This window comes from Phyllopteryx taeniolatus, chromosome 5 (assembly GCF_024500385.1).
Source record: "Phyllopteryx taeniolatus isolate TA_2022b chromosome 5, UOR_Ptae_1.2, whole genome shotgun sequence".
Classification (NCBI taxonomy): Eukaryota; Metazoa; Chordata; class Actinopteri; order Syngnathiformes; family Syngnathidae; genus Phyllopteryx; species Phyllopteryx taeniolatus.
The window spans coordinates 18129690-18144817 of record NC_084506.1 but is presented as its reverse complement, the minus strand read 5'-3'; the positions used below and the strand labels follow the sequence as shown (position 1 = coordinate 18144817).

At 42.0% G+C, this 15128-nt stretch overlaps 1 protein-coding gene across 14 annotated transcripts in view; it reads right to left on the bottom strand.

The window, feature by feature from the left end:
* Positions 1-15128, bottom strand: part of LOC133477940 (unconventional myosin-IXAa-like) — a 118851-nt gene that overhangs the window by 93930 nt on the left and 9793 nt on the right. For 13 of the 14 annotated variants that reach the window (XM_061773311.1, XM_061773318.1, XM_061773315.1 and 10 more), the window contains exons 1-2: positions 6970-7030; positions 1748-2721 (exon numbers count right to left, since the gene is read on the bottom strand). In XM_061773311.1, coding sequence (XP_061629295.1) covers positions 1748-2721; positions 6970-7015 — 1020 coding nt within the window. In that variant the 5' untranslated portion in view covers positions 7016-7030. Of the gene's footprint in view, positions 1-1747; positions 2722-6969; positions 7031-15128 lie in introns of those variants that run through there. The other variant, XM_061773321.1, reaches the window with a different exon arrangement.

The window sequence follows — 15128 nt, the reverse complement described above, 5'->3', positions numbered from 1 at the left end:
AATAAATAATGTATCTTTTTTCATCTATTTATGCCAGTGAGGCATAGTGACAGACAGAACAAATGAATGGTCTTCTATTAGATGGCACGAAGTACATACAGTAATTAATGTATCCACTTTTTGTGACATTTTTGTTTGTTAGTTTGCCATGAGATTTTTCAATTGTAAAATATGTTCGTTCTTTGGCTCCATAAAGGTTGGTAATCACTGCTCTAGTCAGATCGTGTATTCTAATCAGTCAGGTCAAACCAACATTACAACATGACAGAAATAATCGGTGCTAACTTACTGTAATTAAATTACTTTATCCATCCATCCATTTTCTGAGCCACTTCTCCTCACTAGGGTCGAGGGCGTGCTGGAGCCTATCCCAGCTATCATCGGGGAGGAGGCGGGGTACAACCTGAACTGGTTGCCAGCCAATCGCAGGGCACATACAAACAAACAACCATTTGCACTCACAGTCACACCTACGGGCAATTTAGAGTCTCCAATTAATGCATGTTTTTGGGATGTGGAAACCGGAGTGCCCGGAGAAAACCCACGCAGGCACGGGGAGAACATGCAAACTCCACAGAGGCGGGGCCGGGGATTGAACCCGGGTCCTCAGAACTGTGAGGCTGACGCTCTAACCAGTCGGCCACCGTGCCGCCCTAAATTACTTTATTGTAATTAAATTACTTCACCCCCACCGAAGCTTTAGAGCATTATTCGACAGAACGGCGGCATGTTTACATACAACCGTCAGTGCTACCAGTAGCTTGCTAGGCTACATAACATTGTGTTGCCTGCTTGCGAGCCGCATCGTATTAAAAGTACGGGAACATACCTCAAGCAAGCCTTAAATGAACGTCCTCTCCTGTCCTGAACACCGGTGACAACCAACACACGTTTTTACCCATTTTGCCCATATAATACAGTCGCCACAATCCATTCTTGTTGTCGTCGCCACGGTAACGAGTGTATCCGGTCGCATTTGAGTTGACAAGATAAAGCCCAACGATCGTAAAAAAACGTAGTTTGACATAGTACAATCGTGAAAGAGCAAATTTGTCTTGTAGTCTGACCGGGCATTACGTGTTGTTTGTCTCAGATGTGTTGTCTGTCCCACACACCGACATGTTTTTTTTTTTTTTAACTTCATTGGATGTCAGATATTTACAGTACTACGTAAAAAGACATGCGACAAGGCTAAAAATAAACTAGCTTTTGGATTCAAATATACTGTGCACGATGGCGATGCGAGTCAATGTCTTTTGCGGAGCCGATCAATGACGTCATTGATCGGATCGCCGAATGACGACATTAAACCGGATCAGCATAAAATGCTAATTATCGGCCTATACCGATCAGGCCGATAAAATCGGTGTAAAGTCTAGTATTTATGTCAAAGCCACGTTGCTAAATAAAAGCAACCAAGTTAGTGATGAACTAATTTGATAAGTTGCATTCTAGAAGTACAGCAGACCCCCCCATTTGCGGGTGATAGGTCCGACTGCTAACAGCGAAAAGCCACAAATAACTGATCTTCAGAATAATTGCCATGACTTTTATTTTTTGTGTGTGTGGCTAAGTGGCTAAGACTCACTTGTACCTCAAATTTTGGCTCAAGTAAAACATTTTGACTAAGCGATGCCTTGTAACTTGAAAAAACAGTAAGTCACGGTACCACCCCTGTCACAAGTACTGTAGTTGCTTCAATGGCGCCACGTAAACATCAAGCCAACACTGCATCTTGGCATCTTACCTCCAGCACCGGCCCCGCCCCCAGGATGATCTGCTCCACTCCGCTGGCGAAGCCTTTCTGGCTGAGAGCGGTCAGGTGGTGAATGAGGAAGTTGGTGCTCTGCGTCTTCCCCGAGCCGCTCTCGCCCGAGATGACAATGCACTGGTTCCTGCGCCGCTGCAGCATGGCGTGGTAGGCCACGTCGGCTACGGCATAGATGTGCGGCTCCAGCTTTCCCAGCGCATGGTTGTCGTACATTTTGACGTACTTGGGGTTGTATATGGGCAGGAACTGAAAGGGGTTGACCACAATGAGAATACTCCCGATGTACGTGTAGATCTTCTCCTGGCGGAAACGCGCCCGCAGGCTTTCCAAAAGGGCGCACTCTGTAAGTTCCGGCAGAGCGCAGAGATCCGTCGGGGGGTCGCTCTCCGCCGGTTGGGGGAGGAAACCCCGCTCCACCATGCAGCGGCGCTCCTCGGTCACCCGCAGCCACATCTGGAGGCTGCCGCCGTAGTGGATGGATCCGTCCAAGTTCTTTTCCCGCAGGAGGAAGCGGTAGTCGTCGCCACTGCCCAGGCCGCCGCGGTTCTCCAGAGCGCTCCTCGGCCACAGCATCATGCGCTGCACGGGGCAGTCACCTGGGTTGAGGATCCACTCCTCGCCGCCGAACTCCTTGACCTCGGCCAGCACGTAGCACTTGGTGCGGTCCAGGCGCAGCCGCTCGATGAGGCATTCGATGGCCTCGGCCGCGGTGGTGTTCTTGCGGGCACTGATGGGGCAGTAGATGGTCCCCTCCGCCAGGGAGCCCGGGTACACGCGCAAGGTGAACTCCTGGTCCTCCAGGCGCCGCCGCATGCTGCCGCTGGCGACGGCCATGTTGGCGCTGCTGGCGTAGCTGCAGCTGCCATCTTGTAAGCTCATGGTGGCACAGCCGCTCCCATCAGCGCAGCGCTCTCTCCGGGCCCACTGGGAGGAACTCAGGACATCATGACCTGGAGGAGACAAAGGTGTGTTTTAAATGTCACGCTGGGCCACATTTCTAGTAAGTACAGTGGAGCCACGCATACTTGAGGTTTGGTACCCACAGATTTACCTATTCACAGATTTTTATTTTTTTTTTTCCAAATTTGTGTTCAATGTATTTGCAATTGTTTTCCTTTTTTCCCATTTTTTTTAATTTGCATTTTTATTCAAATGTTTTCCCTTTTTTTTTTTATATATTTTTTTATTTCTTATTATGGGAGGGAACCATCCCCAAAGATGCATATTGGCTTATTCCAAAATTTGTGTGAGGGTTAAATTATTATTATTATTTTTTTGTTCAAATGAAATAACAATGGGTGTCAATTATCCGCGGCTTTTCGCTATTCGCGATCCAGCCCAGTCCCTATCACCTGCCAATAGCGGGATTCAACTGTACATTTCATTTACAAAGTGGTACCTTGATTTATGATTTTAATTGGTTCCATCACCAAGATTGTAACTCAATGTAATCGTATATCAATTCAATATTCCCCTATGCAATTAATTGAAATGCCATTAATCCGTTCCAGCGCAGTTTTATACTTTATTGTATGGTGGCAGAATGAGAGTGACTACGACTGATCTGAACTGAAAACGATGACAAAAACTTGTTGAGTTTGAGGCTGCGCCTCCAGATAGGCCGCTAAAGGTTTAGGGTTTTTATAAATTTCCTTGCGGGCATCACGGAAGCAAATATAACAAGATGACCATTCAAATACATTTCTAAAAAAAAATAAAACAGTTAAGTTTATTATGGTTATAGGGGGCGGCACAGTGGAAGACTGGTTAGCCCATCTGCCTAACAGTTCTGAGGACTGGGGTTCAAATCCCAGCCCCACCTGTGTTGAGTTTGCATGTTCTCTCCGTGCCTGCGTGGGTTTTCTCCGGGTACTCCGGTTTCTTCCCATATCCCCAAAACATGCATGGTAGGTTAATTGAAGACTCTGACAATAAAAAGTGATTCTTCTTCTTCTTCTTCTAAATTGCCCCGTAGGTATGAATGTGAGTGCGAATGGTTGCCCTGCGATTGGGTGGCAACCAGTTCAGGGTGTACCCCGCCTCTCGCCTGAAGATAGCTGGGATAGGCTCCAGCACGCCCGCGACCCTATTGAGGAAAAGCGGCACAGAAAATGGATGGATGGATGGATGAAGTTAAGATACCTGTACTTCTTTTCCCCAAAAATCGAGGGGAAAAAAACAACAAAAATCAACATCACAAACAGAGGGAAATAAAATTATTCGTTTGCATTCATTTTGTAAAATCCACTGAGTTTGAAACAATTTAACGTTATTATAATCCACTTATGTGTTCAATAATTCACACTCCCCTAAAACGCAATACAATTTAGGCTATTCATGGCAGCAGCAGTCATCAGTTAAGTGCGCCCATTGGATTTTGTTGTCAGTATTCGGTCTTTTGAGCCTCAGACAACGTACAAATACCTTCAAACACGAACGACAGCTACTCACTAGTTTGCTGCAAGGCTAACTTGTGCTGCGAAGCCGTTTTTTGTTGCTACAGGAGACAGCTAGGATGGCTACCACCTAACTAGTGACTTCCTGTGTGGAGGCAGTAGGGTGTGCCCCACCCGGATGCAGTAGCCAATCATATTGCAGCAGCGTGTGTCCTGCAGCCAATCAATTTGCAGCGGGGTGTGTCCTGGGAAGAATGCGAGTGGGATTCCTAATAACGCATCTTTCAGTAATTCCGCAAAACAATGGCTAGCCTGCTAGCTAACGTCAGCTCTAACGCACACTATCCATTTCTGAAAACAGCATGAAGGTCTGTGCAATTAATCCGAGCAAAAGAAAGGTCAATTAATTAGCCAGTCTCTCAATTATTATGTTAGCAATTAGCACATTTTCACCACGTCTATTTTTAAATCATCTGCTACAGTGTAAATTACAGCCGGCGTTCAGTCTCCCTTGGAAGCAATTTACCTCATGTAACATCTTTTTCAACCGACACTTCACACCTTCAAACTATGGCTGTAGGGAAGGAGGCAAGATCATCATTCAAGCCATTTGGCCTGTTTTCTCGATCACTGCCTTGGTCAAATGACATGGAAGGGTTTGTTTACTAGCAGTGCGATTGGAGCTATTGCCACCCCGAAGTACATATGACGTCATGGTGAAAAGTTCTGCAGTCTAAATGGGTCACGGCGGTATCTTCTGTCTCCCGTCACATGATGTCCACCCCTCAATAGACTTTCTGTTGGGATGCTGAGGGGCACTTCTATGATGGATGCAACACAAAAAGAAAGAGCACGAGACCGGAGGGATATGAAGTGATGAAAAACAAGATGATGCTTTATGTATTTACAGCATATTACTGCCATATAACCAATGTTTGTGCTTGTGTTTGTGTGTGTGTGTGTGCGTGTGTGATCATGTGACAGTCCAGAGGCCAGAGTCCCACCAAGTGCCAAGATTAACAGCTGCCACCTTCCGCACAAAAGTGGCTGTAATGAGCTAAACAATGGATTAATTCACCACTCACTTCCTTGTCTCTAGTAGCCACATCTCTCTCTCGCTCTTTCTCTCTCTCTCTCTCTCACACACACACACTTTAAATTGACAAAGGTTAATTGATGCTAACGAGGACAGTGGTTAATCTCACTACAATGAACCACAGCGGTGTGGGCCATCACCGATGACAACATCTGTATAAGCGCATTTCTTTGAAAGAAAACATCTCGCCGCATGAATTAATTTAAATTTAGAAAAATGTTCACAGGCCTCCAAATAATTTCCCCGTTCATATTTCAAGTTCCTTTTATGATTTGAAGCTTCCTCTTTCCCACTCGTCTGCTGCTTTCACTACAGTCTGGATTTACAGCATGAAACTAAAGTACAGTATATAAAAGTATAGCACTCCCTTGACTTTACAGTATTATACTTTATAAAAACACATAATAACATTATTAAATTGAATGTAAAGAATTAAACAGTTTGTACACCACAATTTCACGTTTTACTCCTCATTGACATCGTGCTGCTCCTTCTGGTGTGCGCGCCTGTCGAGTTCTTTGCGGTTTGTGACCGTGCACGATTGACCAATGGTCAAGCAGAGCAACGGAGACATACCCATCCATGACAATTTTTTAAATGAAAAGTCGGTGCTTACACCTTCATGTTATTGTGTTTTGTGCATTAACTGTATTTGCTTCCATTAAGTTGCAATTCGTGATTGCACTTTGTCTTTTTCCCAGTTTCGCCCACCATCCATCGAGGAAACAGACAGCCGGGTGTGCATCTCAAACAAAGAGGATGACTGTGACCCACGACGAACCGGGGCCCGATTCCAAAACAAGATAGAGAGCGCGACTGAGGTCCATAACAACTCGCATTTTATGTCCAACCAAAAGGAAGAAAATGGAAGAATAACAAAATGACCCAGGGAACCAACAAGGTCTTCATTCAGTTCAAATGTCAGCCTTGTAAGTCAATCATGCAGAAATGTTTCAGTTGTGCACTTGTGGCGACCGTCCCAAAATTTACAGCATGTTTATTAAACCCACATTGAGCCAATCTATTGGCAAACGTTTTGCACATTCAAGTGGTAGTCAAACTGGAAGTTCAAACAAAAGAAATTTTTATCCGATCAATTGATGGGATGATCGGGAGAAACATCAATTGTAAAAATATTCGATAGCTTGTTACAGTGAATTTCTGGAGAGCGAGCCAGCAAAAAAGTACAGATGCCCTCTATGAAAAAGGATATTACAGATTACCAGTCGATAAAGCTAAATCCCTACTTTGAGTAATGGTTTATTTTTAGGGGATGAAACGGGGGGGGGGGGTCATACGCGATAGGTCTCACTGTATTGGCTGTAACGCTTCCTAAAATCCACTAGATAACCATAAGAAAACACACACACATACACACAAAGTGCAATGGATTAATTTTGTGACTTTTTCATAGATTTCCAGGATTCCTTTCAGCAATGCAAGAGTGATTTGTCTCGTTTTTAGAGAAATATGTGAACACTGCAAACACAATGTGATGAATATATAATATAATATGTCATCTTTGCTTTGTATTGACAGTTTACTGAACAAATCTGATTAAAGTTGAAGAGGTCCAGAAAGACCTTGTTCAATTCTGATTTTCAACATAACCCACGTCTCTCTGAAACGTAATAAACCAAAAATGTTTTACTTGCAAATAAACAGTATAACACTAGGATTCCATTTGACAAACAAATAGGATTTACCTGCAGCGTGACCAAGAGAAGTGGATCCTTTACACTGTAAGTTCATTTGAAAAACAAACCAGTTCTGGTCTGAATCACTCATCCGCCTCTTTCCCTGCCCTCCCTCATTCTTGCTCTCCGGCCTACACTCAGTTCTCACCAGTGTAACAGCAATAAACACCAAACCTCAGCATTCCTTAACACACACAAACACACACACACATACACGCACATATATAAACATACACGCACTGCCCTACAATTTTTTAGACACAGGAAGTGTGTTTTCCTGCCTGAGCCCAAACTCAAACTGGTACTGTAAACTCAAACAAGTGTATCATTGCGGGATTTATGCTTTGGCACACAAAGCACACGCATCACATCCAATTCTCGATACTAGAAAGGTGTGACTGTGTGAAATCGGAATTATGTCAAGTTGTGTTGTCTATTTGTTCTGTCTATTTGTTGCACAACTACACAGAACAGAATAGCTCTGTCATTTATAACATGTACAAGGAAATTGCGCAAAATAAAGCATAAAAAGGCTTGAATAAACTAATAATAAACAACATATAAGAACACATAAAGACACAAAACCATACATTGTATACGACTGGTGAAGCCGTCATGTTTATGAACACGTATGTATATGTATGTGTGTGTATATGTGTGTGTGTGTGTGTGTGACCCATTTAGAGTACATAAAGTACACAAAAACGATTGGCACAGATCTACAGATGGTTGGAGGTTAAATGTAAGCGTGTGTGTGTGTCTAAATTCCAACGGGAAGTGAGTCCACACAGACACAAACATGCATGCTGAGATGGAGTGCAGAGTCATTTGTGGCAGTACTCTTGTGCGCATGTCAGTATTTCCCATCATGCACTGCTCGGTTGAGACGTCACAGCAAAAAATATTTCTCTAAAGGTCATAGCTACATACACACACACACATTTATCCCACCCTGTTGTGTATGCGAAGTGCATTGTCGCGTCGCTAACGCTGCGCGTCCCCAACGCTGCGCGTCCCCTTTTGGGATGACATCATCCCTAAATTGGAGTTATTGATTTAAGACCCCGGTGCACCCTGTTAAAATGGGCCACTAAGGGAGCATCTGTTTCCATGGTTACTGCACCGCACTTGCTTTCAATCAATTTGAGGCCCCGCGCCTTTAAGAGCGACCCTTTCAAAGGATGCAAAAATGGAAAAACAGCAATTTGTCAGGTAAAATTTTAGCCATTTTTTTTATATATAAACACACTTTTGGGATATCTTTTTTTTGTCAACTTATATTTTATATATTTATAATAAAGTCTACATATATAATATAGATTTTATTTTCTATACTTTAGTGTGCTGTTTCTGTTGGTGTTTCTATATTAGGATTGTATTTGGATGTGTGTAATTATTTGTATGATTATAGAGTTTGGAAATTACTATTTACTGGTACATTAATCTATATTCCATTGATATTTATATAAATAATATTTTAAGTCATATTTTATTTTGTTTTTGTTGTTTTGTATATTTATATGATATTTTATATATATAAGTTGTATTTTCGCGACTGTTACCTTTTTTGTTTGTTTATATATTAGGATTATATTTGGGATTTCCATCCATCCATTTTCTGAGCCGCTTCTCCTCACTAGGGTCGCGGGCGTGCTGGAGCCTATCCCAGCTGTCATCGGGCAGGAGGCGGGGTACACCCTGAACTGGTTGCCAGCCAATCGCAGGGCACATAGGAACAAACAACCATTCACACTCACAGTCATGCCTACGGGCAATTTAGAGTCTCCAATTCATGCATGTTTTTGGGATGTGGGAGGAAACCGGAGTACCCGGAGAAAACCCACGCAGGCACGGGGAGAACATGGAAACTCCACACAGGCGGGGCCGGGGATTGAACCCAGGTCCTCAGAACTGTGAGGCTGACGCTCTAACCAGTCGTCCACCGTGCCGCCATATTTGGGATTTATTTTTGTAATTTGTTTTGGCTTTTTAAGAGGCTTCAATTATTACATAACATTAAATATGTATAATACTTCCTCTCATTTAAGTTTTGTTTGTTTTGTTGTTGCTTTTTTTTAATTTTGTATTCATATTTTATTTGTATTTTGAGACTTATTTCCTTTATTTTGTGGTTTTTGGTGTTTGTATACGAAGATTATATTTTTATATAACATTAATATATCAATTCTATCAATATTATATATTGATAGAATTCTAATTTTAGGGTCTTAAATTATAGATGACTGATTACTTCGTTTTAGTGACATATACTGTAAGTATGACTATTTATGTATATACTGTATATATATTTTTCATTTTTGTCTTACTGTTTTTAATATTTATACTATATTTTAAATATTGTATGTTACTGTTATGTATTGTTGGTGCATGTTTATTATTGAGAATTACCTTATTTCATTATTATTATTTACATCTTAAATTGCCCTATATAATGTAGTCAAATCTTCAAAAATTTGTTATTTATGCTTAGAAATCAGCTAAAGTTTCAGATGTTATTCCTTCAGTCCATTTCAGTTTAATTCAAATTTTTCGTATTAATAAAACATGTTTACAAGCAATTGTCTTTGCAGCATCAATGCTTTTGGGTCACGATTGTTCTTGTGATCAGAGACAAATGTCTCGAGTCTCCACAACTGTTGTGTTGAGTGACGCATCAAAAATGAAAATACGTCAAACACGCCGCGAAGTGATATCATTGCTTGAGAATGACAGTACTGCCAGTAACCACCATGGCAACGGGGGCGTGGTTTAGGCGCCCCGAAATAGAGTCATCACTTTCACTGATCCTCCAGTTACCGGCTCTGCTGCCGATTGGCCCAGCAGCCGCGTTCCTTCTGCGGGGACGATAATCAATATCAGTTTCTGCTCTATGCGCATTAAAAACGATCAATCCCGAGATGAGATTGGATTTTAAATTTTGGAACACTGCGGCTCATCATATCCAATTTTTTTTCCAGCGACTCTCATAAGCCTTGGATGTAAAATCATAATGCATTTGCCTTAAGGGTTTTTGTACTCAGTAGCATTTGTTTTTTTTAGTACTCGGGTTGCTATGTTTATGTGTTAGCAACTTTTTGAATTTTATCCAGTCTCAATACCAAAAGATGTAAAATCCTAATGAGTTTGTCTTAGCAGTTTTTATATCCAGGTTGCTATCATTGTTTTATTATTGTGTCAGCAGTTTAGTATTTTAGCAAGTCTCAGCATATGTGAAATCATAATGCACCTGTCTTAGTGGGTTTTTTTTGTTCTAAAGTTGCTATCTTTCTGTGTGTTAGCATGGCAATTATTAGCATGATAGCATTTTCTTGCAGTCTCGTTAGCCTCAGCCGTAAAAAAGTGTATCTCAGCATTTTTTGTACTCAGCTTGTTATCTTTATGTCTTAGCATGTTAGTGAGTCTCATTTACCTTAGATATAAAAACAATGTGTCTGTGTCTGGTTTCTTTTTGTACTATCTATCTGTGTGTTAGAATACCAATTATCTAATGATTCTGTCTTAGCAGTTTTTGTGCTCAGTTTGCTATCATTATGTGTGTTAGCATTTTAGCAAGTCTCATTAGCCTTAGAATCATGATAAGTATCTCATACCATTTTGTTGTGCACAGGTTCTTTGTGTGTTAGAATGCCAATTGTTGGCATCTCAGCAAGTCTTATTCGCATTAGAGATGTGATATAATGAGTCTATCTCAGCGTTTTTTATACTCAGGTTGGTATCTTTGTGTGATTTAGCATGGCAATTGTTAGCATTTTAGCAAGTCTCTTTAGCTTAAGATGTAAGGTATGAGTCTGTCTTATAGGTTTTGTACTCAGGTTGCTATTTTTCTATGTATTAGCATACCAATTTTTAGCATTTTATCCAGCCTTAATAACATTTTAAAATACAAGGCATGATGCCTAAGTGCTTTTTGTACTAATGTTCCTATCTTGCTCTATGTTAGCACGCCAATTGTTTGCATGTTAGCATTCAACCTATCACACGAGGCTATAAAATAACACTGTCTATTGAGGCACGAGATTGTCCTAGATTATTATTATGGGTCCATGCTGGCTGTTACCATGCTAGCTGTTAGCATTGTAATAATTTCCAATTTGTTGTGGCAAAAGTCTGCTGGAGGTCTGAGATCTCCATTTACTGAAACTGCTGACTTCAGTCGGACAGCCATGTTGACGTCCTTGAACTTTCAATTATAAATTGTTTTACAACATGAGTTGACTTGCTGAGTCACACATGAAATAGGTTTGGTGCATCCAAGCCATTCACTGACAGACCAGACGAATCTGCAAGCCAGTGTTTAGCTGGGTTGTTGTCTGAGCCGCGGTCCAACACGCTCTCAAGACAAAATAACAACGCACCCGAGAAACCTAGACCAAGGAGAAACAACATGGACCGATACTGCGTTCAAGACCACAGGACCTGTTTAGTTCCTGGGAAAAACCCAACTATTGTGTTGATATGACCTCGCTGCTGCGGAGGCGCAATGTCTTTTTTGGACAGTATAAACCTTTTCACCGTGATGTCACACATACTTCTGGGTGGCAAAAGCTCAAGTGATCTCATATTGCACCACTAGTAAACAAACCCTTTTATGTCATATGATAAAAGCAGGGCAATTTAAAAACCAGGGGAAATGGCTTGAATGATGATTTTAGCCTTCTTCTCTCCCACCACTCAATTTGAATGTGATTGATATACGAATTTAATTTATGTCATCATTTTCAGTTCAGATGAGAATAGGGTTGTGCTAGTAATCAAAATTTAATTTTTGGATTCTCGTGATGATGAAAACATTATAATTGAAGTATTAATATTTATTATTTACTATATTATTATTTTACGTGTTACTAATTTATTTTCTGGTTGCTGTTTTCAGGTATATTTAAAGTTGAGTTTTGGTAGTTGAATAAATACTAAGTTCTAAAATAAATGAATAATCACGTTTATTAATCATGAATTCAATATCAATCAAAATAATCTTGATTATTATTTTTTTCATAATCGCCCAGCCCGAGGTGAGAGGTAGTCAATCTTTTTCTGCCACCCGAAATAACCCTGGGGCCTATTCTTTACAAAAAGTATGAAAAGGTCTACAAACTGATGTTGTTCTCATACAAAAGTTGATTCTGTGTCAAAGTGTCAAGGTTCTCTTTTTTGTTCTGGTCGGAGCGCAAAAGTGGCCATGTGGTCACTTTCACTTCCACTTCAGAGGCACTAGTGTCGCATCACTTCCTGGATGGGTTACTTGAAATCATCAGAGAGGTTGCGTTTCCTCTTCTTTTGAGTCACAGAGAAACCAGCAAGAGTTGAAACTAGCGACTAACTGAAGAGGGGTGCATTGTCATCTTTGAGCTTCAAAGAACATTGAAGGAATTTGCCCCTAATTGTTTAGTCAACAAAACTGGAAAGCAGCCAGGAGGTGAAAAAGCCGCACGTCTCAAACCGCCACGCTTCTGAAAACACCATTCTTACTTGAGACGCCTGGCCCAATCATCATCATCATCATCCCTGTGGTGGTTGCCATGGCAACAGACCTGGCTCGCTCGCCCTTTTCCCGCCTCCTATTGCGATCCTGCGCTCTTGAGATGCTAGCCTTCAGACACACCAAAAACAACGCAGAAGAACGTTTGGAAATCCTTCTGATGCCCGAGGAACAAATGGGTGGGGAGGGGGTGTCAAATTCCATTGGCGGGAATGATGTCACACAAACGCACACACACACACACACACACACACACACACTAAGAAACAGACGGTGTGTGTGTTTAAATGTTTTAATGAGGCCATGTGGCTCACAGCTATAGCTCTCTGTGAATGGATCGTTACAACCTGCACGTATCACACATCACACATGACAGCGTGCAAGTATGTGTGTGTGTGCGAGCGAGAGAGAAAGAGTATCAATGACATGGATTAGGTACACCCCATTTAGTTCCAAGAATGCGTCCATTAAGCCGCGCTGCGTCTCGCACAAGGATGTGAGCCTCTGGGCACGTTTCACTAAGCGTACACACGCTACGCGCACATCATGTTCAAGCTGTGCAGAAAGCGCATCATGTCATGCCAGTCATGAACACGCATCCATCTCTTTATGAAGTCCACACCTAAGAACACGCCGGCGTGAATAATGCACGGGCCTGCTCGTCAATAAATCATCAATTGGCCAACGTAAAGCACGTGTCCCTTGACAACGAGATGACAGTTTCTCATTAATAATCAATCGTAAACAATGATCAAACATCCCCAAAAAGATTTGCCAAGATGCACCAGTGGGATACGGTCGCATAATTTTCGCGGGCTTGGGAAACGTAATGACTGTAACCAGAGGTGGGAAGAGTAACCACTATAATAATAATAATACTCAAGTCAGAGTACTGTTACTTTTTATAATGACTGTTTCCTCTCGTTGTGGCAATCAGCTTCTTCCTTGTCAATCGCGCCATGTTTTTGTGGTTAAATGAAAAAAATAATACAGTCCAGTGTATTGAAAGTCAACACATACAGTACTTACTGTATGTGTTGACCTTCAAAACCCAATACAGGTCTGCAATTTTTGTGTTGCAGCGCGGTAGATTTGTGATGTGGCGAATGGTCCACTTCAGTTGCATTCAGCTTCTGCTTCTTTTTCCACTTGCATGACAAATAAAAAATGTTTACCTAACATGCATGTTTTTGGAATGTGCAAGTAAGCCGGAGTACTCGGAGAAAATCCACACGCGAGCACGATGGGTGCCTGAGACGAAATTTGAACCCAGGACCTCGCGACTGTGAGAAATGCTAACCACTACATAACAATCCATCCATTTTTAGAGTCTTCAATTAACCTACCATGCATGTTTTTGGGATGTAGGAGGAAACCGGAGTACCCGGAGAAAACCCACGCAGGCACGGGGAGAACATGCAAACTCCACACAGGCGGGGCCGTGATTTGAACCCCAGTCCTCAGCACTGTGAGGCAGATGTGCTAACCAGTCGCCCACCGTGCCGCCTCTACATAATATCAACACAATTCTAATTATAATACATATTCTGACAGCTTTCTAATGTGCAACAACCTATTTTTTATTAAAATTTCATCATAAACACACACACACACACACAACAAACAGGCGCTTGTCCAATATGTTGCACAAAGAAACACACACACAAACACAGCGTGTAAGACGTGTGGTGCAGATGCTGCCTCCCCTCCCCTCCGCCCGCCTTCTTCCAGCCACCAAATCCACTTAGTGGCCACCGTTCGTGTTCGTGCGTGCGTGCTTGTTTTCTACACAAAAGCAGCTGCTCTCCTACCTACTTCCTACTTCCTTTTAATCAACTGTCAGTCAGTCAGAGATGAACTGACCACTTCCACCCTCCTTCAGTGATGAGCTCCTATACCTTTAAGAGCCTCTAGTTGTCCACATATGGAATGAAAACAAGTCCCAGTTGAATCCAATTTATCCCGCATGCAGATCAAGCTGATTATTGGTTAATATTATTGTGATGACGACCGTTATTATGCAACCATGAATGCTCACACAATCAACAATCAAGCGAGTGAGATTAGATTGTGCACCTTCTGTCACAATGGAAGACCAATGACAAATAAAGATTATGATTACGGATTATGCATAAACAAGGACACAAATGTGCGTGTGTGTGTGTTTCTGCTGCGCTGCATTCATTTGAATTAATTAACTCCACTTTGCTCGCCTTGATTACACACACACACACACACACACACATACTCACACACAGACACACATGACGTAGCCACACCATGACCACAGCCGACGCCATGAGCCAATGGCACCCCTTCCTTCATTGTGGTTGGCCAATCAGAGCACGACGCTCGCTGCGGCTCCTTCACGACTCACGGCCTCCGAGTGGCCATTTAATTACTGAGGTGAGGACAAATTGCATTCATTGGACAAGATGATTAAGAATAACATGCTTCCTCTGGTTTACAGTCTCCCTGGCAGTGCAGATCTCCACAAAGGCAGGTGTTCCAAACACCAGGGGTCCATTGATTGGTGTGGTTTTGAGCAAGCCGCTGTCAGTGATTCATTGTGATGTTATGACAGCATATTGTTAATATTTCATATTATTTATTCTTAAAAAGCCAAGACTGAAAGTATATTTAATATTATTGTATGCCATTCTAACAT